We start from the raw sequence: 23,023 nt of genomic DNA, 5'->3' as shown, positions 1-23,023 counted from the left end.
CACACTAGTACCTGGCATGCACCCGTGTAGGAGGGAGAGCCTGGGTTGGCCCTGCCCCCTGCCCCCTGGAGGGGGTCGTTTTGGGGGGAGAACAACGGCATGGGTTGCTGGAATGGGAGGAGGCGGGGCTTGCTGCTCCGGTAGCCCCGCCCCTGCTGTGTTTTGATTGGAGGAGCGGGCCGCGTGGGGAGTCAAGGATTAGTGGACTGAGCCCAGGGGACAGGTGGTGTGTGTGAACCTTTTGTGCGACGCCGGCTCCCTTTGTGCGCTCATCTTGGTTTGCATTTTTGTCAGTTGCCTATTTGTATGGCAGGGCCTCTAACTCATAGTGTAGTTACAAGGTATTGAAACGTGAATGGAGTGCTCTTGAATAACGCTTTTCAGGCCTGATCCCACCCCAAGCTCTTTGCCATTTTTTTTTTTAACATTCAGCCAGTCTACACCTATGCATCCAGACATTCACATTTACTTATGGCGTTAATTCTGCGCACATCCACCGTGTTGTTAAACAAATAATCCCCCTATAAATGAATGGTCTTTCTATGGAAAGTGACCATGGTACAAGCGGGATAATGCCTTTGGACACCTGTCCAACATTAGTCCCATCCGTTAATTCTTGTTTATTTGAATGGGAAGAAATGTTAACGGTCCAAATGTTAAAAAAATCGACTGTGACCCTCGGGAACGAATAATCGAATAATCAAATATTCTGACCCATCCCTAACCTCGACACTAAAGAGAAGATAAGCCGGGGACCGAACCAGCAATCTCCTGGTTGACACTAGCTGCCTCCCTGAGCCACTAAGACTAACCCCCCCTCCTTCAGACTGATGGCCTTAGTGGCACTACATTGAAGTACACGTATCTACTCACTCACTCACTCAATCATTCTGTACTCCTTGTGTCCGTCAACTGCTACGGCGATACCTAGAACGGCACCGGCTGGTCCCGGTCACTATGGCAACAGCCCTGCCCCTCGGGACTTCCAGGGATTGGTGGGGGTGATGCTCCTGGGAGGTGGGGGTTAGGACCACCTGCCCAATCCCCACCCACCCTCACGCGCTCTCTTGTCCTTCCTTTTCATTTTCACCTCACCTTAAATTATTTTACCTCTTGCTCATCACACACACACACACACACACACACACACACACACACACACACACACACACCGACACACACACACACACACACCGACACACACCGACACACACCGACACACACCGACACACACACACTCCGACACACACACATAGACACCGACACACACACCGACACCGACACTCACACGACACACACACACACACCGACACACACACACACACCGACACGACACACACACACACACACACACACCGACACCGACACACACACACACACACACACCGACACACACACACACCGACACACACACACACACACACACACAACCCTGAACCCCTCGCCTTTGTATGGAACATATTTCAAGCAAGGTCATCTGTCTCTGGCGGGGCTAATCAGTTTGTTATGGTGTGTGTGTTGACAGTGTGTGGTTATGTGTGTGTGTTGTTGACACGGCGCGTGTGTGTGTGTGTGTACATCTAGATTTTCCCCGCATCAGCGGAACTGCCTCCCACAGTTCCACGTCGATACACTGGAAATAAAAAAAAAAAATGGAAATGGGATGATTTGATCTATTCCCCGTGTCTGTCTGCCGCTCAGAGGGCGGGAAGGGGTCTTTGAAACGCTCCTTCGACTCTGCGTGTCGAACCGTCTCCATTGTGGCTCGGAGACGCCGGAGAGACACAATAACAGCAGTGCTATGGTTAGGATTAGCATGTTATTAATAGGGTCAGCAAAACCACTGACCCGTGGACGGGAAGGCCGGATTTTATTCATTTAGTTTATTGTGTTTGCAAAGCCCGGCTTTCAATCATAAGCCACGTTGAGGTGAATAATGAATAACGTCAAAGTTCAGCCAGTTGTGTGAAAGATGAGGAAAAAAAATCAACCAAATTAACATATATTTTCCCTACTTTCTCTCTCCTTTATGTCCACCATCGGTGCCGTCACCTTGTTCCATGGCTCCTCTCACAGGTAAAGACACACGCACGCACGCACCACACAAGCACGCCTGCACACACACACGTGATCAATCTATCTCTCAGTCCGATCTCGCAATCCAAAATGTGTATGCTTATTCGATTTCTGTACCAATGTGTGGACACACACTTTGGATTGTTTTTGGTTGAAAGACATGCATGTCGCTGCAGCCTCTCTAGACTGGGCTGTTTCCACTCAGCCCGCATTTGTAAGACAGGAGTGGGTCTTCACAGCCCTCACGTTGGCTCTGGAAAAGACACACACATCCACATCACGAGTACAGCATGAGGCACCAGCACCGATGACACAATGCGTCCCAAAATGTGGCAAACATAAAATACATCCTGTCTTTTTGCTTCTGGTTGTAACTGTTTTGAGGCTATGCGTGTTGTGCGGCTGAACATGCGGTACTTCTATAATGGATCCACGTCGACTGTGACTGTGTTGTGGCCCATTGCCTAGTCTACCACTAGATGGGGCTACTGTTGATTCCAAGATTGATAGGCCTCCATTCAAAGTTTGTGTGTTTATGTGTGTGTGTATGCGAGTGCTTAGGCATGTGTGGCTGAATCCTAGTGCAGCGTCTAACTGGTTTTGTGTGAACATAGGTTATTGATTGTTACGTACGTGCCGTGTGCGTTGTGTCACTGTGTGTTAACAAGCAAGTCATTGCTGCTCGTGCTGATGAAGGCATTTTTTTTCCAATCTATTTTTCTTCTTCTAAACATTAAGGAGACTATCCTATCCCGTAACAAAAAAAAAGTCTGTGTGTGCACGCTCATGACAATCAGCCAGCAGGAGGCCTTTCTGAATTGACCCAATCTTGCTTGGGGTGGGGGGAGAGATATAAGTGAACATGGAAAATCTGCTGTACCATCCTTTCCAGTCTCTACTCTACTCTCTATTCGGCTCTCCATCAAAGTCTCTACTCTAGAATCGACTCTAGTTTCTGCTGTGCCCTATACTCTAGTGTCTAGTCTCTAGTCCCTCTCCTGTCCATCTGGCCTTCTCCTCACACTCTCCTGAGCTGAGTGTTCTCTGTGCGTGTCCGCCACCAGCTGTGTGAGCCATGGCCATTAGCTTTGAGAGGTGTGGACGTCAATGCAGAGCTCTGTGTGTGTGTGTGTGTGTGTGTGTGGGTGTGTGTGTGGGTGTGTGTGTGTCTGACTGTGGGTGTGTGTCTGACTGTGGGTGTGTGTCTGACTGAGGGTGTGTGAGGGGCCGTCACGCAGCTCCCCACACATGCACCGTTGAAATGCTTCAGCTCAGCCTGCAGTAACTAGTGGTTGAGGCCAAGCATGCATATTTCATGTGTAGTATAGGGCGAGGGGGGGGGGGAGGGATAAATGGAACAGGGGAGGAGAGGGTGAGGAAGTCCGCAGAATAATGGTACATCTCTCTTCCTCTCTCCTCCCCCCTTTCCTTCGTTCTCTGCCAGTGGTTCACCAGAGGGGGGTGGGGGTGGGGGGGGGGGGGGGGGGGGTCTCTCACTCTATGAAGCGATCTGCGAGGCTCTCTGTGTTAGTCCAGAAGTATTCAGTCTCTCCCCGGGGTAAAGAACATAGCCGCGCGTCGTTCACATCGATCCGCAGATCTCCACCCCGGTAGACAACTTCCCGGGGCTTCTCCGAAGGCCGGAAACAGCCGGAAACGCTGCTCATCGATTGTCCTGCACGCGGGCCTGTGAGAACGAGCTCCAGGTCTCCGGTGTTGAGGCCCTCAGAGGAGGACCACGTGTTATGGGACAGGAAGTTCTGGCGTTGTTGACCGGCGCGTGCCACTTGTCACTTCCCTCGCTCCGAGTCCTCAACAAAGGACGGTGACGTGCGGGGTTAGAGAAGAAAAGGGTGGAAATAGTTCACTTAAATAATGAATGGGGATGCTGTTCCTTTACTTCCACCTTAGTTCCTCTGGGGAGGCGCCTCTGGCTGACCGCTGAAGGTGCTTCATCTTCCACTTTGTGTTCGGCAAAGACCCCCCCCATACACCTATACCCCCCCCTGGAAGTCCACCAGTTAAAGCTTTACATTCAAAAGGAATCTCTCTCTCTCTCTCTCTCTCTCTCTCTCTCTCTCTCTCTCTCTCTCTCTCTCTCTCTCTCTCTCTCTCTCTCTCTCTCTCTCTCTCTCTCTCTCTCTCTCTCTCTCTCTCTCTCTCTCTCTCTCTCTCTCTCTCTCTCGCCCTCCATTTCTTTATCGCTTAGTTTTTACATTCAAAAGGAATTTCTCTCTCTTTCTCTCCCTCCCTCCCTCCCTACCTCCCTCTCTCTCTCTCTCTCCCTTCCTCTCTTTCTCTCCCTTCCTCTTTCTCTCTTTCTCTCTCTCTCTCTCTCTCTCTCTCTCTCTCTCTCTCTCTCTCTCTCTCTCTCTCTCTCTCTCTCTCTCTCTCTCTCTCTCTCTCTGATCTTCCAGCTAGCTCATCTGACCTCCACCCTGATGTGCAGGTGAAACAGCAGCCTAGGGATTGGATCTGGGTGGTGGTGGTTGGGTCAGGGCGGAGCAGTCTGTGGACCTTGTGATAAGGCTCCCGGCCCCTCCAGGGGAATCCTGGGTAATTTATGACCCACTGTCCATCTTGGACCCCCCCTTACGTGCTCTGCACCATTCCATTTAGTCTGACCTCATGGAGGGGGGCGAATCGAGTTTATAAACAGCGTTTCTTAAATGGAACATCGGGGGGGGGGGGGGGGGAGGGGGGGGGGACACTGGAACACCTGCGTCGCTGAAATCGAGGCGCCGAAACTGACACCAACGTGTCGACTAGAGATGTGAAACATGTAAGGAAAAAGGGCTGCGCTTGTGTGTGTGTGTGTGCACACGTGTGAAATTCAACATCGGAATGGAGTAGTTTTGATCTAAAGACGAGGAGATTATAGGTACCCCAGACGTTAGCCAAACCAAAACGAGTGGTTTTTTGAACATTTTACTCTCAAATGTCAAAATGTACTTCATATTTGCATGTAATAAACTAAATATACATTGCTTCCAACACCACGGTCGTCCTTATTTGCTCCCAGCACCACCCTTCAGCCCTGCTGCGGTTGGTGCTACACTCCCAACCGCCACACAGAACCCAACCCATCTCCATAACCTCTAAATCAACAACAGCCATGCATGGCCTGAGGCAGCGCTCGGCCCGCGTGGCTATAGGTCGACCTTGGACCCGCCCCCTCCTCCTTTTGTGGCTATAGGTCGACCTTGGGCCCGCCCCCTCCTCCTTTTGTGCCAGTTTGGATGAGGGCCAAAGCAATCAATCAATCAATCAAAAAGACGGGTTCGGAAGAGTGGGGGTGTGTGTTTGGAAAAATGCGGAGGAGTTTACTAATGAGGCTGTACGGTACTGCCTAGGTCTATCTTTGATGTGGTATATCTGCTTTCTGTTGAGCATCAAAGCGGTGTGATACCGAATCTGTCACCTCAAGGTGAATCGTTTTTATTTATTCATTTAAAAGTTACACCATATCACTACAAAAAAAAAGACGATGTAACGAATGAGGGAAAAACAGTAAAGCGCTCGAATGGCGTCGGACTGTTGGGAACCGGGATAAGAAGAAGGAATGTTGTGATGAACGCCACACCTCAACAGGGGCGGTCGTTTCAAAGCCCGGATCCTAAACAGGGCATGACGTGAGGCTGACACGCCTTGCCTGGCTGGACCCCGAAAATCTCATTCTCATTCCCTTTTCCCTTAAAAAGATGTTTCACATGGAGCAGAGCACGTCTGAATGTCCCCCTGCTGTGCTGCTCTGGCCCCGGGAGGTCATGAGGGGAGAAGCCTTGTTATTACACTCTATCCCACTCCACATCATTAGCATTTCAGCTCATTCTGCTCTCTCATGCTCTTTTTATCGTTGTCTCTTTCCAGTCTATTCTTCTCCCTCTTGCTCTCTCTCTCTTGCTTTCTCTCTCTCTTTCACTAATGCAAAGAAATACAAAAAAAAAACAGTTAAGCGGTTGGAACAGAGCATAATTCATAGTATACAACATCCATAAGCGCGCCCGAATTACAAAATGTATTCTGCAATTTTTACTTCCCAATTATGAGTCTCTAATTTGCATACAAACCAACGGTAAAGTGTGGAATGTACACCCTTTTTAGAGCAGGACAGGTAGACCCCCCACTCCTATCTCTCTGTATCTCTCTTTCTATGTCTCTCACTCCCCCTCGCTCTGTTGGGAGTCTCTCTTTCTCTTCCTATGTGTGAATTTCTCTGCCTAGGCTAGTCTCTCACTCCACTACCATTGTCTCTCTCTCTCTCTCTCTACTTTTGTCTCTCTCTCCCTCAGTGTGAGTCTCTCTCTCCCTCTTTGTGAGTCTCTCTACCTCTGTCTCTCTCTGTGTGAGTGTCTCCCTCTCAACAAAGCAGAGCCTATAGATGTATATCTCACAGTCTTGGTCTGTGATTACCCCAGCTCCCCTACCGTCAGTTGAGACTGCGGAGGAACGGGCCGTAAAAAACCCCCCGGTAATCCTACCTTTATTGCAGCATTTCTCTTACTCCCCCCCCCCCCCCCCCCCCCCCCCTCGACTTGTACCATCATTAGTCGTACAACAATGTTTTCCTTCCTCACTTGTAGTTAATAGAGAAAACCGTGCATTTATTGCACAGAATATCGAATATCAATGGCGGTCAATCCAACACATTTCCCGGCTGTGGTGATGGTATTTCTGCCTGGTGTGACCTCCCCACAGACGTTACATATACTCTCGACATTGTTGCACACACACGCTCCCTTGCTTCGCACGCTCTCCCCCCGCACTGGGGGAAGGAGAGGGCGACGGGGGGCTTTGAGGGGTGGGTGTGTGTCGGGGGGCTGCGGGTGATGAAACGGGGGGAAGACTGGGATGGGTTCCGTTTGATGTTGCGATCGCGACGGATGGCTCCCCCGCAATGTGTATAATTTACCGGTCGTCCCCTTGTGCAAGCCGAGAGGAGGGGACAGGCGTGTGTTGGTGGGGTGATGTGTGTTGGTAGGCCTACCCACCGAATGCCTCAAAACCGAAACATTGTGGGGAAAAGCGACATAGGGAGAGAGGGGGAGGGAAACCTGTACGCCATTCGTAGTTTGTCGGTTGATGTACCTGTCACTTCCACACTGGTGTGTGTGTGTTTGTGTGCTTGTATGTGTGATGACTTTATTTATTTGTGTGTCTGTGATGACTTTATTTATAACCTTTATATATAACCTGGGTGAAATCGAGAGTAGTGTGAATTTTCTCTTCTTGCCAATTAAATTGTGTTGGTGTGTGTGTGTTTTGTATACGAGAATGCGTTCCGCGTTCACCGCTCGGCTACCGATCAGGAGTGTGTGTGTGTGTGTGTGGTTGGGTGAAAGTTGATCACGGCTTCCGCTAATCCCCTCCTAATCTGGAGTAACGATCCAGAGATTGTCGAAGGTGATGCGTTAAGAGAATCTAGGCTATTGGTGGTTGTTGCTAATCTCATCAGCGCCACACTGACCTGCCCAGAAAAACTATAAAGAATTAAGAAGATCGAAATAGGAATGACTTTCAATTGACTACATGGTGAATTCAACAATTATAGATGCGAAAAAAAAAATCGCATTACCTAGTAGGGAGTCATTTCGTTTAGACCTACAACTCATCATAATTCACTTGTGAATTAATATCAGTGTGTCGTTTAACATGTCCATGTGTCTGACGAGGCAAGACGTCTCCCGTGTGGAGCAGAAAAGCCCTCTTGACACTCTTTATTCGGAGATATGTTATCGCTCCTTGCTGCCGTTCTTCAGGTTATCTCCGTCGCGGGGAGCTTTAAAGGTCTTGATGGACAGGGAGGGGAGGCTAAACTCCTCCCTGAAAGGGAACCGCACGCTGCAAAACCCGGAATGGATCACGGTGCCCTGCATTGGGCGAACTGCGTGTCTTGGGGATGCCAAAAAGAGATGCAATGCAAATAAATAAGCGCTGCAAAATCTTATCTCTATTTGGTCGATAGTATTATATATACGTCAATAAGGAATTTAATATATTGTGCAAAAAGGAAAGAACACCTTAATCTGAGATCATGCCTATAGTATTTGCTTCTGCGCATTAGGTCATTTTTTTTGGAATACTTCTAGCCTAATATCTTATTTCGCAATTTATTATTCACCATTAATTATCACATCATCACGTTTTAACATCACCTCACTAGTGACAAGCGAAATGTAAAAGACAAAAATCCTGTCCTGTTCCTCTGAGATCCATTCCGTGTGTTCCAGCCGGTCTCCCTTCTCCTGGGTGATCCATGTCCCCGTGCAGACTGTCCTGTGAGTAAAACAGAGAGGAGCCTGGTGCGAGGGATACGGGACTGCCGCGCGCTCGCTCGCTTTCTTTTTTTTCTTCGTCTTTTAAGTAAGAGCCACCGCGGGAGCGAGACACGAGGAAAGCGGGCAGGCAGACACTCTTGTTTCGCTTGTTTTACCGCCGATCCCATTTGCATCATAATTGTACCCGGCGCGATGAAAGCGCCGAAGTGCACTTCATCAGCTGGAGAGCGCAAGCTGGCTTCGCCGCGGGGGATGTGCGCGCACACAATGGGGGACGTCGCGCTCGCTGCGCCCGGGCCACGGTGTCAGGATTTCTCGGTTCTCGGTCTATAATGGGGCGAATCACCGGAGCTGGAACGTCAATAAAGGGAAAGGAAAGCAGGTGAACGTGCGCCGTCACGAGCGGGTCGAGGGAAAGCGGGTCGAGGGAAAGCGGGTATCCAGACGGGATCAGACAGGGCCCGGTTGGTAGTTTGTTTCTGGTGGGTTTGTAAAGCTCTGCTTGTCAGCAGCCCCCGGGGCAGTACGCGGTTTTAAACAGAGAGGACGGACGTGTGGGTGTTTCATTTGTTACCAGTTAAAAAATTCCGTTGGGATAACTGGAATGTATTTCCGGCGACTGAGTCCCATCTCTCTCTCTCCGCACATCTGGATAGTCTGAAGTGCCAACTGTCTCCTCGCCTCTTCATGCTGCTCGTTTCCGTGCGCTGTTTTCTTCGGAACGTTTTGCAGCGTTAAAAAACCTAAATAAAGTCTTTATTTATATTTGCGCACGGTCCACGTTGCTGGGTCGGTGAAGAATGCAACTTATCACCAGCGAGGACACGATGGAGCGCGATACGCCAACCAGGAAAACCGTGTACCGCATCTCCCTCACCCTGGTGAAGAAGGAGAGCGCGGAAGATGGGAGCACCAGCGCCAATAACAACAACGACAACGACGTTAGCCCCGCGCCGTGCCGCCGTCCGGACAACGCCAAGACGTGCGCCGCCGCGCGACGCGACTGCTCCTCCGAGCGGAAGCGCGGCGCGCTGCTCGAGCAGCTGCGCGAGGTGGTGGAGGAAGAGGAGACGGACGACTTCAGCTCGCCGTCGCACCGGCGCATGAGGAACTTCCGGACGTTCAGCACGGGGCAGCTGGAGCTGGGCCGGCTGAAGCTGGCCCGGAAGCACCTCTTCAAGAAGGAGGCCCGGGAGCCGGCGACCAGCCCGCTGGCCGAGACGCCGCCCGCCGTGTCCCCACCTCAGGGGGGAGGGAGGGGCTTCGGGGACGCCAACGCCAACGGGACGCCGTCCCCCACCGAGAACGGCAGCACTCCAAAGCGGAAAAGACTCCTGAAGGCTAAAAGCACAGAGGAGAAGATGGCCGAGGTCGTCTCGCCCCGGTCACCGCCGGCGTCTGACCGGGACTCCGGGAGCAACGAGAACGGCGCCTCCAGTCCGGAGGCCACGCCCCCGCAAGACGGCAAGCCGGGGCTGTTGCGCCGGAGCTTCAGCTTTCGCCACTGGACGGGCGTGGAGATGCTGCGGCTGCGCGCCCTGTCCAAGGAGAAGCACCACGGCAGCTCCGGCTGCATCGGGCGCCACGCCGCCGCAGGCCCCGCCTCCGACGCCGCTGCCGCCGCCGCCGGAGACCAGAGCAACAACAACGTCTTCCTCGCGGCCACCTCTCCCTCCTCCCCTCCCTCCAGCTCCTCTTCCTCGGTGGCCCCCTCTTCGTCGTCTCTGCCCCGAGACGCGGCTGCGGCGGCGGCGGCGGCGGCGGCGGCCCCGCCCCGGGAGAAGAGCCGCACCCTGGAGGTCGGCGCCGTGCTCAGCAAGACGGCGTCGGCCACGGAGCTGAGCCGGCGGGAGCGCGCGCGCGCCGGGAAGAACCGCACGCTGGACAACAGCGACCTGCAGCGCATGTCCCGGGAGGGGGGCGGCGGCGAGGGGGAGCGGGGGACGGGGCTGGGCGCCTTCCACCTCCTGCGGGGCGGGGGCGGGCGCTCCAGCGGCCACGAGAAGCGGCTGGTGCGCTTCTTCAGCGGGATCTTCTCCCGCCGGGACAGCGGCGGTAGCGGCGGCGGCGGCGGAGAGGGGGGGTCGCCCGTGGGCAGCCCCGTGGGCGCGGAGCGTTCTCTGCGGCGCACCCGGAGAGCCTTCCTGTCCCAGTCCAGCACGGAGAGCATGAACGGAGCGGCGACGCACGGTAACGGGGGGGCTCCCTTACGTGGGGTCGGGGGTCTTGGCTTCCCGGCCCCTACTCTGTCCCTGTTTTTGTTTTGGAGCTTTCTAGTTTCTGTCTCCGTCTTTGCCTCTGTCTCTCTGTCTCTCTCTCTCTCTCTCTGTCTGTCTGTCTGTCTGTCTGTCTGTCTGTCTGTCTGTCTGTCTGTCTGTCTGTCTGTCTGTCTGTCTGTCTGTCTGTCTGTCTGTCTGTCTAATGTCACTCTCTCTCTGTTATTATCTCTGTCATTCTCTCTGTCATTCTCTCTCTCTCTGTCTTTGGCTCTCTGTCCCTCTCGCACATGTAAATGAGTAGATTATGGTGAAATAGGTGGAGTAAAACAAGTTATGTTAAGTCTTGTCTGTCTCTACCGCAGCTCTGCAAGAGCTCCCATCGTTCCTGGTTCAGTCAAACTCGGGATTGATAACGGGCCCAATCTTTTCCCCCTGATTGATTCGTCTGCTGCACTCGTTTTCCTCAGCCCTTTGTTTGAATTGATTGATAGATCGGCGTCTCACCGACATGTCGGTCTCAAGTCCTCTCACACTGCCTCTCGCCTGTGGAAGGCTCCTTTCTCAAGTGTACTTGAGTGTGTGTGTGTGCGTGTGTGTTTGTTCATGACAGGCGGGTGGTGTTTGATCTTGACAGGCGGGTGGTGTTTGATCCCGCTGGGGCCAGTGGCCGGCCTGCGTCGTTTACCGTTCATTAGCCTTCCCCCGTGTCTCTTTAGCTCACTCCACCACCACTGTAAGGCACGGTAGCGCAGAGCCCTACTTCAGCCTCTCTGCTTCCGCCCCTTCTCCTCCTTCCTCCCCTTGCCGCAGTGAGATATGATGTCAAGCTGGGTCCGTTGTCTGTAGTCGGTGAAAGAGTACACCCAACAAACCAAAACCCACGCACCGCGGTGATACTCTCTCGGTTGTAAAATAAACTGTTTGCCCACCACATGCAGGGCCCTCCCCAGTGTGAGAGGTCCTCCAAAGATTGTTCTAGAAAACCGGCTTCTACTACAGCTTATTACTGCTTAGTGTTCGCTCTTCAACTGACTACGGTTCCCACAATGCAAGCATTCATGTCTTTATTTGGTGATTGTGTTTCCCCTGTACGTTTTGGAACGAATCCAGTCTGTGCATATGTTGTAGTTAACGTAATTATTGCTCACATACCACATTATTTAATTGCCGTTTAAGAGATAGGGCGCGTAATTGTGCAGAAGTTTAGCTTGTTTTACAGGCTACAGAAACTGCGACGTGTAGTGCGTTTTATTTTAGCACCGGTGAGAGCAGGATTTCTCAAGAATGAGGTGTGTGTTTGAGAAAAACTCCCAACATTTTAAACAAATGCCTACACTTAACGGCGGTTACACCTCTTTCTCGCTAGAAGTTGTTAATCAGGCGGTAGGCAAGTCGGGCTCAATAGAGGAACGCATGTGTGTCACTCTGCCGTTGATGGCATAGCTCATGCATGTACACACTCACGCACAAGTAAACATACACCTCAAACATCCTCTTTCCGCTGGTGAACAGGCTTCTGGAAAACGCCAACGAGGAAGTCACCGCGTACTGTACTGCAGACAGACAGACGGACACCCTAGTGACAATAAGAGAGAGAGAGAGATTGCCCCCCCCCCCAACCAAACCACACCTCGTCAGCTGTGTTTTTTATTCATGGCAACGTGTCTGCGCTCGAGCGCCCTTGGGCCCCGTCTGAATGCGGTAAAACTGTCAAACTGGTCACCCCGCTTCTCTCTACCCTGCACCTTAATGATGAGCCTGGCCCGTGCCTGCAGTCGTTAACGGGGCTGAAGCCAGTGCTCGAGAGTTGCGATGCAGGAGAGCAGGAATGGGAAGAAGAGCAACCCCCCTAAAAGAGAACCCTCTGATCAGGGAGGAGACGCCCTGATTGGTGGGGAAAAGGAGCCAGGAGCAGTTTGAACCGCAAAGGCCTCGTGCAGAGGCAGGGTGAGGTCAAGGGATATTCTCACATAGCTTTTCACTCGCTGATTGCTGAAGGATGGTCATTCCTAACGAATTGCACTCAAATAGTAGCTCTGAAATCACATTTTTACGGTCAAGTTTAATTTCATAGTCTGACCCCACAGTCTGGGGTCAACGAAGCGTGTCTACATAAACCGGACACCAACATCTGCCGGCTGTTTAGGCCACAGACGGAAAATAAAGTGCAAGTTCAAGGTGACTAACGCTGGACACATACACACACACACACATGGGCAGACATACACAAATAGACTGATTGGCCTGCCTAGACAGACAGACAGACACACACATGCTGACCATCCGGCATTCGGTCCACTCAGACGGCAAACATCCCAGCGAAGCACCTTGGAATCCACATGCAACACTCGTGCACGCGCACGCACACGCGTGCACACTCACAACCACACAAACTAAGAGCAGCTTTTCTAGACCACAAGATTAGTGCGACCCTGATGACAGCAGTGGCTATTACAGAGGAGCTGGTAATGGGGGATGTTCGTGTGTGTGTGTGTTTGTGCGAGAGTGTGTGTCTGTGTGTGTGCGACAGCCCCGGCTTCCACATTCCAAGAATACCAGGGGCCCCTTGAAGTGACTCCCGGTCCAATCTGCGGTCGGCCCTGACAGCTCCTCTGCCCACTCACTGATGGTGTAATGTCTTCTGGCAGGCAGGTGTGGTGTGGTTAAAGAGGAACAAGCTGGCCCTGTTATTACTATGGGATGTGGGGACATCCCCACCCCCGTCTTCAATAGACCAGTAGCACCCACCTGGGTGATGCACGCCACCCGCTACCGTGCTAGTGACTTGGCTAGCACGGTGGCGGGTGTTCTGCCGCTAACGGCCGACCGTGCATCACCCAGGTGGATGCTACACCCCCGCACTGGCTCTGTGAGGCCCTGTGTGCCTTGAGAAGCACTGTGTGACTGAGTTATTATCAAAGCTGCTGTAGTTATGATTCAAGAGTTGGAGAGAGAGAGAGAGAGAGGAAGAGCAGAGAAGAGCGGAAGAGACCGATATTTCAAAAACTAAACCGACAAAAGAAGGTCCCCTCCCAAATCTGCTCCCACCCAACGTTTCACATACGTGATTGATAGGCAAGAAGGATTCCACGCACCAATCAGGGAAGAGATGCCCTGATTGGTCAGAAATGAAGCGGGAGCTGGCGAAGATGGCGAAGTCAAATACAAAATGAGATTCTCACTAGGAAATTCACTCACTAATAGTTGACGTACGGCTAGGCCATTTGTATCAAATAAATCTCCAATAATAGCCCCTCGATTTGACCTGTAGCACCTTCAGTAATACGAGTCATTGTATAATAGCTCTTGAAGCGTACCTACAGTAACTTTGAATAACACTAATATAGATAATGCATCAACATTGATTGACGGGGAGACCCCGGAGGAACACTCTGGTGTAACGCACAGTTGTTCTGGCGCGTTCCGGCGGAGTACACTGCCCTCGGGAGGACTCACAGCTCTGCCTCACGCAGCACCCCGGCCGTACCAGCCACTTCACTCATCTTCCCGTGGTACAATCACACCGTGAAACATGACTATACTATTTATGTCATAATCATTATTTCGATAATGTATCTTGAATATAAATGCACCCATAACAAACAGGTCCAGTGCACCTTTTTGACGGCACTGTGTGTGGCTGACTGACTGGGTGGGTGTGGGTGGTTAGATTGGACAGGACTTGACATTTGACCCCGAAACTCTTTGCTGACTGTGGCTCGAGATTAGTCCAGGAAGTCAGTCCGTCCATGTGGTCTTAAATGAAGAGAAGAGTGTGTATGTGCGTGTGTGTGCGTCTCTGTTTTGTTTATGTGTGTGTATGTGGGCGTGTGACCTATTTCCACAGCCATGCAGAAGTAATACGTGTGCTACATGCATGTCAAAAGGCAGCCCCCCCGCCCTCCCCCGAGGAGGGACTTCACACACACACACACACACACACACACACACACACACACACACACACGATAGTTAGGTTGAATTCTATCCAAGATGAAGAAAGCTCCTTATTCACTCTTGTCTTTGATCTCTCCCTCGCTCCACAGTTCTCTCTCTCTCTCTCTCTCTCTCTCTCTCTCTCTCTCTCTCTCTCTCTCTCTCTCTCTCTCTCTCTCTCTCTCTCTCTCTCTCTCTCTCTCTCTCTCTCTCTGGCTCCTTCTCTCTCTCTTCCTCTCTCTCTGTGCGCATACATTAACCAACTACTGTGTGCTGCATTCATTCTCGGTTCCACTGCCATGCAAAACACATGGAGAAGAATGTATGCGCATACACAGACACACACACGGGGACACCAGCTACGAGGGCCGTTGGATGGAGTGAATGATGGAGGGAGGTATGGCGGATGGCAGTGTGGTGGGGGGTTTCGACCATCATGTGGTTTGCTTAATGGAGACTCGGTTGCCAAGGCAGTGCTGCATTTATAACAACCCCAGCATCAGACAGCATTATGCTGCATCCGGCCGTGATATGTGAGGGGGTGGGGTGGGGTGGTAAATGAGCCGTGACTAGGGAGTCTCTCTCTCTCTCTCTCTCTCTCTCTCTCTCTCTCTCTCTCTCTCTCTCTCTCTCTCTCTCTCTCTCTCTCTCTCTCTCTCTCTCTCTCTCTCTCTCTCTCTCTCTCTCACCCGTGCTATGAAAATGCAGCTCATTGCCAAAGCAAACAAGCATGTGCAATAAAACAATGTTAAGTGTTCCCATAGTCTCCCCCTCACTCCCCTGTCTGACTATGGTCCTCTGAAGGCTTCTTGGGTTATAGGCTGTTTCTTTGTCCTGCTCCTTGTCTCTCTCTCACACGCACACACACACACACGCACGCACGCACGCACACACACACACACACACACTGACTCTCATTGTGGTAATTAGCCAGCTCTGCCTCCCCCTTGTCCCAGGTCATTCTAGGGTTAAAGAGCATGTGTGGATGGCCTCTGTGTGTGTGTGTGTGTGTGAATCCCCCTCCTCCTCTTAACATTGTGCTGCCACTACGTGTTCACTCCACCGTCCCCCCCACCCTTCGTCTCCCTCTAGACTACCCACAACTGCAGCAAATTGGACCGTGAGTGTGTGTGTGTGTGTGTGTGTGTGTGTGGGGCTCTATGTGTGTGCGGTTTGAGTGACAGCTGGGGGGCCGGCTCAGTAAGCTCTCTATGAAGGGCCAGTCGAGTCGCACTCGCTACCTCACAAACCCCCACTCCGCAGCAGCATCGAGAGCTAACGTTATGAATGAGCCGCTAGCAGGCCCGGGCCGGCGCAGGTCAGGGCTATGTATATCCCAGCGCGCCGCCATTGGCGGAGGCAGCTCTTGCATAAGGCTGACCCCTGTCACAGGACCAAGTCACACGCTGACGTAACAGAGCTCAACACCAACACGTCCGGCCCCGCGCCGGTTACAGTCCTACAGAGATGGACCGAGCCGTACTGGTCCGGCTGGCTAAACGCGCAAACGGAACGCAAACAAATGCGCGTTGTAGCTATGTTGTTCGCCAATTGCGTGTTTACCTGGGTGCGTGAGCTACACGTTCCTCCCCCCTTACTGCGAGCAAACCAGAATAATGGCTAGACTCGTGGTTGAAGGAGGTTAGAGTCGAGGGAGGGCTTCTTAGAGGATTAGACCAGCTAAAGTTCTAAGCTTTAGCTTGTCTTTAGTTGAGACAAAGTTAACTGTTGCTACGGTCAACGGTTGTTGTGTATTTACTCAAGGCTCTCTGTTGTCCCAACCGATCGGCATCGACCCGTCCCTCACCGACCCGAGCTGTGTCACAAACACGCTTTGATACTGTACCGCCAGCCCTCTGGCGCTCGCCCTGCCCACCAAACAACAGGACGCCGACCGGGGCTTTGGGTTGGAGCATTGACCATTGATCAGAACGGCGACGGGAACATGAGGTGGAAAAAGGACCACGCCGCTGATCACATCAGCCTCTAAACCCAGCGACCGCCTGCGCCGCCTAACATAAGAGACTGTAGCCTCACCCTGGGTTGGTGTTGACTATGTGTCGGGGTGCGGTTTTCCGTGTGTCAATCAGCCCCCGAAGTTGATGTCATTAGAAACGAGGAATCCATTTTAGGGCTCTCACCGTTATGAAACAAGGGACCGGGGGATCCAACTCGCATGATTAAAAGGCAGATATTTAGGTCAGTGTGCCGGAGGATATTTGCATGATTATGCAGCCTGTGTGTGTGTGTGTGTGTGTGTGTACCTGTGTGCCTGGACAACGTGGCTCGCACGCTTCGTGTTTTAACAGTGCAGGCGTGTCTGCGTATGCATGTTTTGGTTCCCGTGCGCTTGTGACGATGTGATCAAAGTCAGGCGGTACCGTTCCTTACCTGGGCTTGGTGCATAGAGCAAGGCATCAAGCGTTGATGACTGGTCTGTGTGGCTTTTAGCCACACAGACCAGAAAGTGTGTGTGTCAAAGTGTGTGTGCGTTCGCGTGCGTGCGTGTGTGCGTGCGTCTCCCCAGCAGCAGGTGACGCACGGAGAGGAAGAACAAGCGCTCTGGCGTTGCTCACGGACAGACTGTTCTGGTTCTGGGCTTGGCACCGGGAACCCAGCTGTCTCTGTGTTCTGTTGGGACACACTGGGCCCTGCTGGGGCCCCGGTCCCAATCCCTTTTGGGAGACGCTTGGAATCTTCTGCCTTTTCCATTGATGTGCTTCTGTTTTTTTCACCTTGATGTGCGTCTGTTTTTTTTCCCCTGAGGCGAACTTCATCATTGCTGGGGTTTCTTCTCGTGGTTTAAATCTTCACACTAAAAACTAAAAACGAGGTATAAGTAAGGGTTAACCCTGAAGCAGGAAATGACATGAATTGATTAAAAGAAGAGTGTCGTCTTTGCTGTCTCTTGACAGAAGGCAGCCTGTTGATCTTTCACCTTTCCCGTTCCGTTTGGCTCGCGGGTTAGACGTGAATTATGGGAATTCCAGTGGATTTGACCTTGAAACATAACATTTTGGGGCTGCTACTCTGTTTGCAGGGGGAGTGTGCGAAATCTTGAATGAATGAGTCTCCATAATCTGGGCTATTGTCTGAACAGTAAAGTATGTGTGTGCCGTGTTGACGTGAAGGCATGTAATCAGGGTGACACGCGGCCTCTTTTCTGTTGTCGAGCCTCCATTGTTGTGCTTCAGTGTCTACCTCTTTCATCGCTCGCTTGCTCGCTCTCAGAGAGAGAGAGAGAGAGAGAGAGAGAGAGAGAGAGAGAGAGAGAGAGAGAGAGAGAGAGAGAGAGAGAGAGAGAGAGAGAGAGAGAGAGAGAGAGAGAGAGAGAGAGAGAGAGAGAGAGAGAGAGAGAGAGAGAGAGAGAGAGAGACTGACTCTCTATTACGGTGCATCAGTCCAGTTGAGTTGCGCTGGTGCCTTTCCAAACGTCCCTCGGCTCCCTCCACGGGTGGTACCCGTTGGCGCGCTCTACCCCAGCTTACCCCTGGCCTCAGACAGGCAAAACAGCTGGTCGGACCTGCCTGGTCCCCGGGGAGCCCTTAACCTCCCATCTCCTGCGCTGCGTGCGGCGCGCAAACCAGGAGCTAGCGTTAGCCGCGAGGGACGCGGCTTTCAGGCCCGCGGCTTACAGTCCCACCAGGATTAGCCCGACTTGGCGCCGCCGGCGCTATGCCATGGAGATGGTCACGCTGGTTGAAAAGGCTACATGCTTAGCCGCAAACAGCCCACCGCTATGCCATTCAGCTGTCGTTAAAGTATCCGCGCGGCCGCCCTGGACAGCTAGCTACAGCTTCATCCGCGACCCCAGTATAAGAGGCCGTGTTTGGGTCACGGCTCTGTGGACTTGTAAATCTCAGGGGTCGTTACCGTTGATGTGTACCCTGTATGTCACAAGTAACATATGTTATGCATGTAAATGTATGTATATACATTGATAGCTACTTTCCGTCGGGAGCCTGATGATACAATATAAGGGTTTTAGAGTGCCGATACGATTTGAAATGTGATTCGTTGAATGGTGCAATTCTGCAAAAATTGCGATACAATATTACGGTTAATTTGCACACCTTCTATAATAGGAAACACAGGCAGGCAGGGATCTAAGGTAGAACCATGTAACAGTGGAATCTCATTTTAAGGCCACTATGCTTATCAGACACGGAGATAAGCATTACTTTAGTTTGAGAGGGCTTTGCTACTGATAGCCGAACCTTTCAATCTTTGACTTGTTATTTTACCAATTTGCAACACATACTCACAGACTAGAGTTCACACACGAGGCGAAACCCAACACCAATAGCTCAACACTCAACTGTTTGAGCACGGACCTCCTGCACGCAGCCTACCCGGTGTCAAAGGTCAGCCCAGACGAACCCAACGACCCCGTGAAGTGAATGGAAACTTGATATTTACGCACATCGTTAAATAGTGTTTATGTCCCGCCGACACTTGAAGCACTTCCTGGGCATCCTGTGCTGAAGGCTGTCTACCCTTGACTTGTTTCCTGTCTACCTGCTCCTCGAAATCTTCACTGGAACGAAAATAAAAAGAGCCCCGCCAATTTAAAAAAGAGTTCCCATACATCCCTGATCCCACCGACGGGTTTTGGGTGGACGCAACCGCTGGTGGAAAGTCTCGGGCGCATCACACAGGAAGTGATGTCGTCGGCGCGTCAGGAAGTTCCACCCTGGCTGTGACACGGGGCAATCAAAACATCAACATTTGAACGCTTCTTGTTTTTTCTCTCCGTGCTAGTTTCCATTCAGTACATGACTGACATTGAGGTCATTACTAAGATGTAGGCTACAGTAGGCGTTCTGGTTATCTATGCGTTGCGAACAATGGTCACATTTAATTACAGTGTGGCTTTGTACAGGCTCCTATGGTGGATTGAAGAAGCTTCTGTTACAGGACAGTAGCACTTAGAGTCTCTAATAGCCGTAGCATTCATGAGGGCCTGGAACGGGTATTTCCATCTTGCAGATTCTCCAACGAAAATATAGGCATCATGAATCCCATTAGAAGTGTGATATTTTTTCTAACGAGCATCCAAACAGATCTCTTACAATGATGATGACGATATAATAAACAGATATTTGCTTTTGAAAGCCAACCAGGCTTTTTCTAGTTCAATGTGGATGAATTATACAAAAGGATAATTGATTATTTTCACATCGCACACGTTATGGCACATTAGCTGAAGTGGCGACGGCATCACGTACACGTTTATGTTGTCACTGGCTGTTACACAGAATGACAACGAGCAAATTATACACTGGGCTTATTGTGTGTGACTGGGAGGTCTATATCAGGCAAAATATGAAACACCAGCAGAGTTGTCTGTCTGACTGTGTTTCGCCCTCCATCTCTCTCTTGTACGTACGCGCGCGCGCACACACGCACACGCACACGCACACGCGCACACACACACACACACACACACACACACAGTCTTATCTCCCCTCAATCAGCCCCACTGTGAAAGTCTCATCTGCCCCTCAGCCAATCAAACACAGCCTCTTTGTCTGAGCTCAGCAGCGGTTGGTCGAACCCCTTCCTGTTCCTGTTATGACATCCTGGTCACCCCTAGGGGCCGTTATTCCAATCACATTGACCAGGTGTCCCTCTATTGGCACACACACACACACACACGTACAGACACACACAAGTCTGCACACAAAAATGCAAATGAGTGTCTAAACGGCAAACAGACGTGCACACAGCTTCTGTCCGTTGCCCAACTAAACACATCCTGCTTAACATGCATACATACACACTCGCTGACACACAACCCCCAATGCGCACACATCCCCATACACACACACATACACACACACACACTCACACCCACAACCCCCCCAAAGAGACGGATCTCCACACCTGTGATTGATGACTGTTGGTTCTGTGTTAGTGGTTCTGCCTCCTGTGTGTGTGTGTGTGTGTGTGTGTGTGTGTGTGTGTGTGTGTGTGTGTGTGTGTGTGTGTGTGTGTGTGTGTGTGTGTGTGTGTGTGTGTGTGTGTGTGTGTGTGCGCGCGTGCGCCAGTGTGTTTGTGTGTGCGTGCCAAGGCATACATATATTATTATGTTTTTAATATGTGCACAATTGAGTTTGCAATGAAAAAGTGCACATTTTTCTCTGCACACATTTCATGTTTCTTACTCATGTTTGTGCGAGTCTCCTTGTGCACATGAAAGCCTTTATGCAAATCTCAACCCATTTTCCCGTTCCTTCCCTTCACTTCATTGTTCCAAGATCTGATCACAGAGCTGTTGAAAGACTTTCCCCTACATTGCATTAGAAGACAGCACGGTATCACGCATCCCGTCTGGTTGTTGATGTGTTCTGCACCAAAAGGAAAGTTATGGAAACTTTAGTTTTCGAATTGAGTTTATACCTGGTTCATGAAGCACAACAGCAGCAGTAGCAGCCGCAATATGATGACATGCCGGAGTCAAGCACAACACACAGAATGTGCTGTTTTCAATGGTTTGGATGTAACCTTCAGGACAAAATATGTTTATAGGATGAACATTCATTGCAGCTGAATAGATGTATTATCTGATATGCTTTTATCAATACCCGATGACATCACTGTTGGCACTGTTTGAATGGAAGATGTACGATTATCTTATCCAGCGTTTTTCCATACACCAGCACACCCTCTTCTCAGCGCTAGTACAGTCATGTGCAGACCGCCCCATGCTGTTCTGGTGACAGGTTTGCCCCCTGAAAGGACCACCGCAAGCTGTTACCATCATGTCTCCTTCCACTCCCTCAAATCCTTTCCTTATGTCACTCCCCTTTCTTTCCGTCTTCTCTGTCTGTGTCTCTCTGTCTCGCTCTTTCGCTTTTTCTCTCTCTCGTGCCCGTCTCTCTCTCTCTCGTCTCTCTTGTCCCCGTCTCTCTCTCTCTCTTCTCTTCTCTTCTCTCTCTCTCTCTCTCTCTCTCCCTCTCCCTCTCCCTCTCCCTCTCCCTCTCCCTCTCTCTCTCTCTCTCTCTCTCTCTCTCTCTCTCCCCGTCTCTCTCTCTCTCCCCGTCTCTCTCTCTGTTTCTATATCTATCTCTCCTGTCCCCGTCTCTATCCACCATCTATTGGTGTGACATTTCGCCCCGTCTTTATGTCTTTGTGAAAGATACAATGGCACAGACTGGAGCCCTGGGCAACAACCCCAGAACCCTGCTTTATTAAACACACACACACACACACACACACACACACTGAAAGGGGTTCAGTTGGGCAAAGGTGGCAGACATAATTTCCGACTGCGCCAGTCACTATCCAGTTGGTTTTTTGTTGTGTGCAGCATTCGAGGTGTGATCCAGTGGTGTGTGTGTGTGTTGATGAGCGTTTGCGGCTCTGTAGAACCAAGCTGCTCGAGTGTGTGTTTATCGCAAATTCACCTTGTCTGACAGGTTTAAGTTGGCATGCTTATCTCACACGCACTCTTGGAGACAGGAGTGTTCAGGAGCAGCGGTGCACGCCCCGGTCCTCACATTAGCAACGTGTCAGGGTTCAACTCGGATAATACAGACGGATAGGCAGAAACGCCGTTTGTGTGAGTGTCCTTTGTTAGAAATGGCATTGCCAGCCGTCAGTGAAATGCTCTGAGCGATTATCTGTTTCTAGTTGTCTGCCTCTGGATGAGATCATTTCGAGTTTAGACCGACCAATCAGGGCCATCCCTTCTCCGATCGGGCAGTCCATCTTGCCTGTCAATCCCAGACGTGTGAAATGCAACACTTCTAAATGTTGGTGATGCGTAGGGCGGTATGGAGGGAAGGAGATATAGGGTGTGTAGGGTGTTTTGTTGGGGGTTGTTTGGTTTGAAAATGTTGTTCTCTTTTGCAATTTGCTGCTGTACGTCTCTTGAATGATAGTGACAGCTGCCTCAAGCTAAAGATGCACAAAAACAGGCAATAAAACAAAAGTTGCTGCCACACATCACAGCAAAAAAATACAGCCGCACTTTGGCTTGTATCAACCACAAGCGCAAAGACGACAAATAAAATGGCAGTAAACACACCGAAAGAGAAACCCATCATCTTTCTCCGCCGATCAAGAGCCGGAAAACGACAGAGCGGTGCAGGAAAATCGACAGTCGGGAGCCATAGTGGCGGGGAGGTTGGAGGTTGTGATAATGTGGTGTCAGCCGTGACAGATGAGGCGGAGTAGGCACAGATAGGGGAGTTATCAACCCCCTACTGACACACACACACACACACACACACACACCCTCCCCTAAAGCGATACCCATGATATGTCTGTGTGTGTGTGTGTGTGCGTGCTCGCAGTAAAGCGCGCCTAATGGGTGTTTCTTAGACAATGGAGTCATTAGAGCACTAGTCCTGGTGTGTGTGTGTGTGTGTGCTGTGCATGTGACAAACTAACGATGTATCGACGCCTGCCAGACACATTACCGCAGGCTTGGGTCCTACTGTGTGTGTGTGTGTGTGTGTGTGTGTGTGTGTGTGTGTGTGTGTGTGTGTGTGTGTGTGCTTCATACAT

At 51.2% G+C, this 23,023-nt stretch overlaps 1 protein-coding gene across 2 annotated transcripts in view; it reads left to right on the top strand.

Moving 5' to 3' along the window:
• The window catches only part of agap1 (ArfGAP with GTPase domain, ankyrin repeat and PH domain 1), a gene marked incomplete in the record, with an annotated part of 127,447 nt that overhangs the window by 27,173 nt on the left and 77,251 nt on the right, over positions 1-23,023 (top strand). The window contains 1 exon segment of one of the 2 annotated variants that reach the window (XM_030354493.1): positions 6,924-10,544. Within the exon segment in view, the coding sequence (XP_030210353.1) occupies positions 9,155-10,544 (1,390 nt within the window). 2 annotated transcript variants of the gene reach the window in all.

This window comes from Gadus morhua, chromosome 4, assembly GCF_902167405.1.
Source record: "Gadus morhua chromosome 4, gadMor3.0, whole genome shotgun sequence".
NCBI lineage: Eukaryota > Metazoa > Chordata > Actinopteri > Gadiformes > Gadidae > Gadus > Gadus morhua.
The sequence above is the reverse complement of the archived record's forward strand: the minus strand, read 5'-3'. Positions and strand labels throughout refer to the sequence as shown.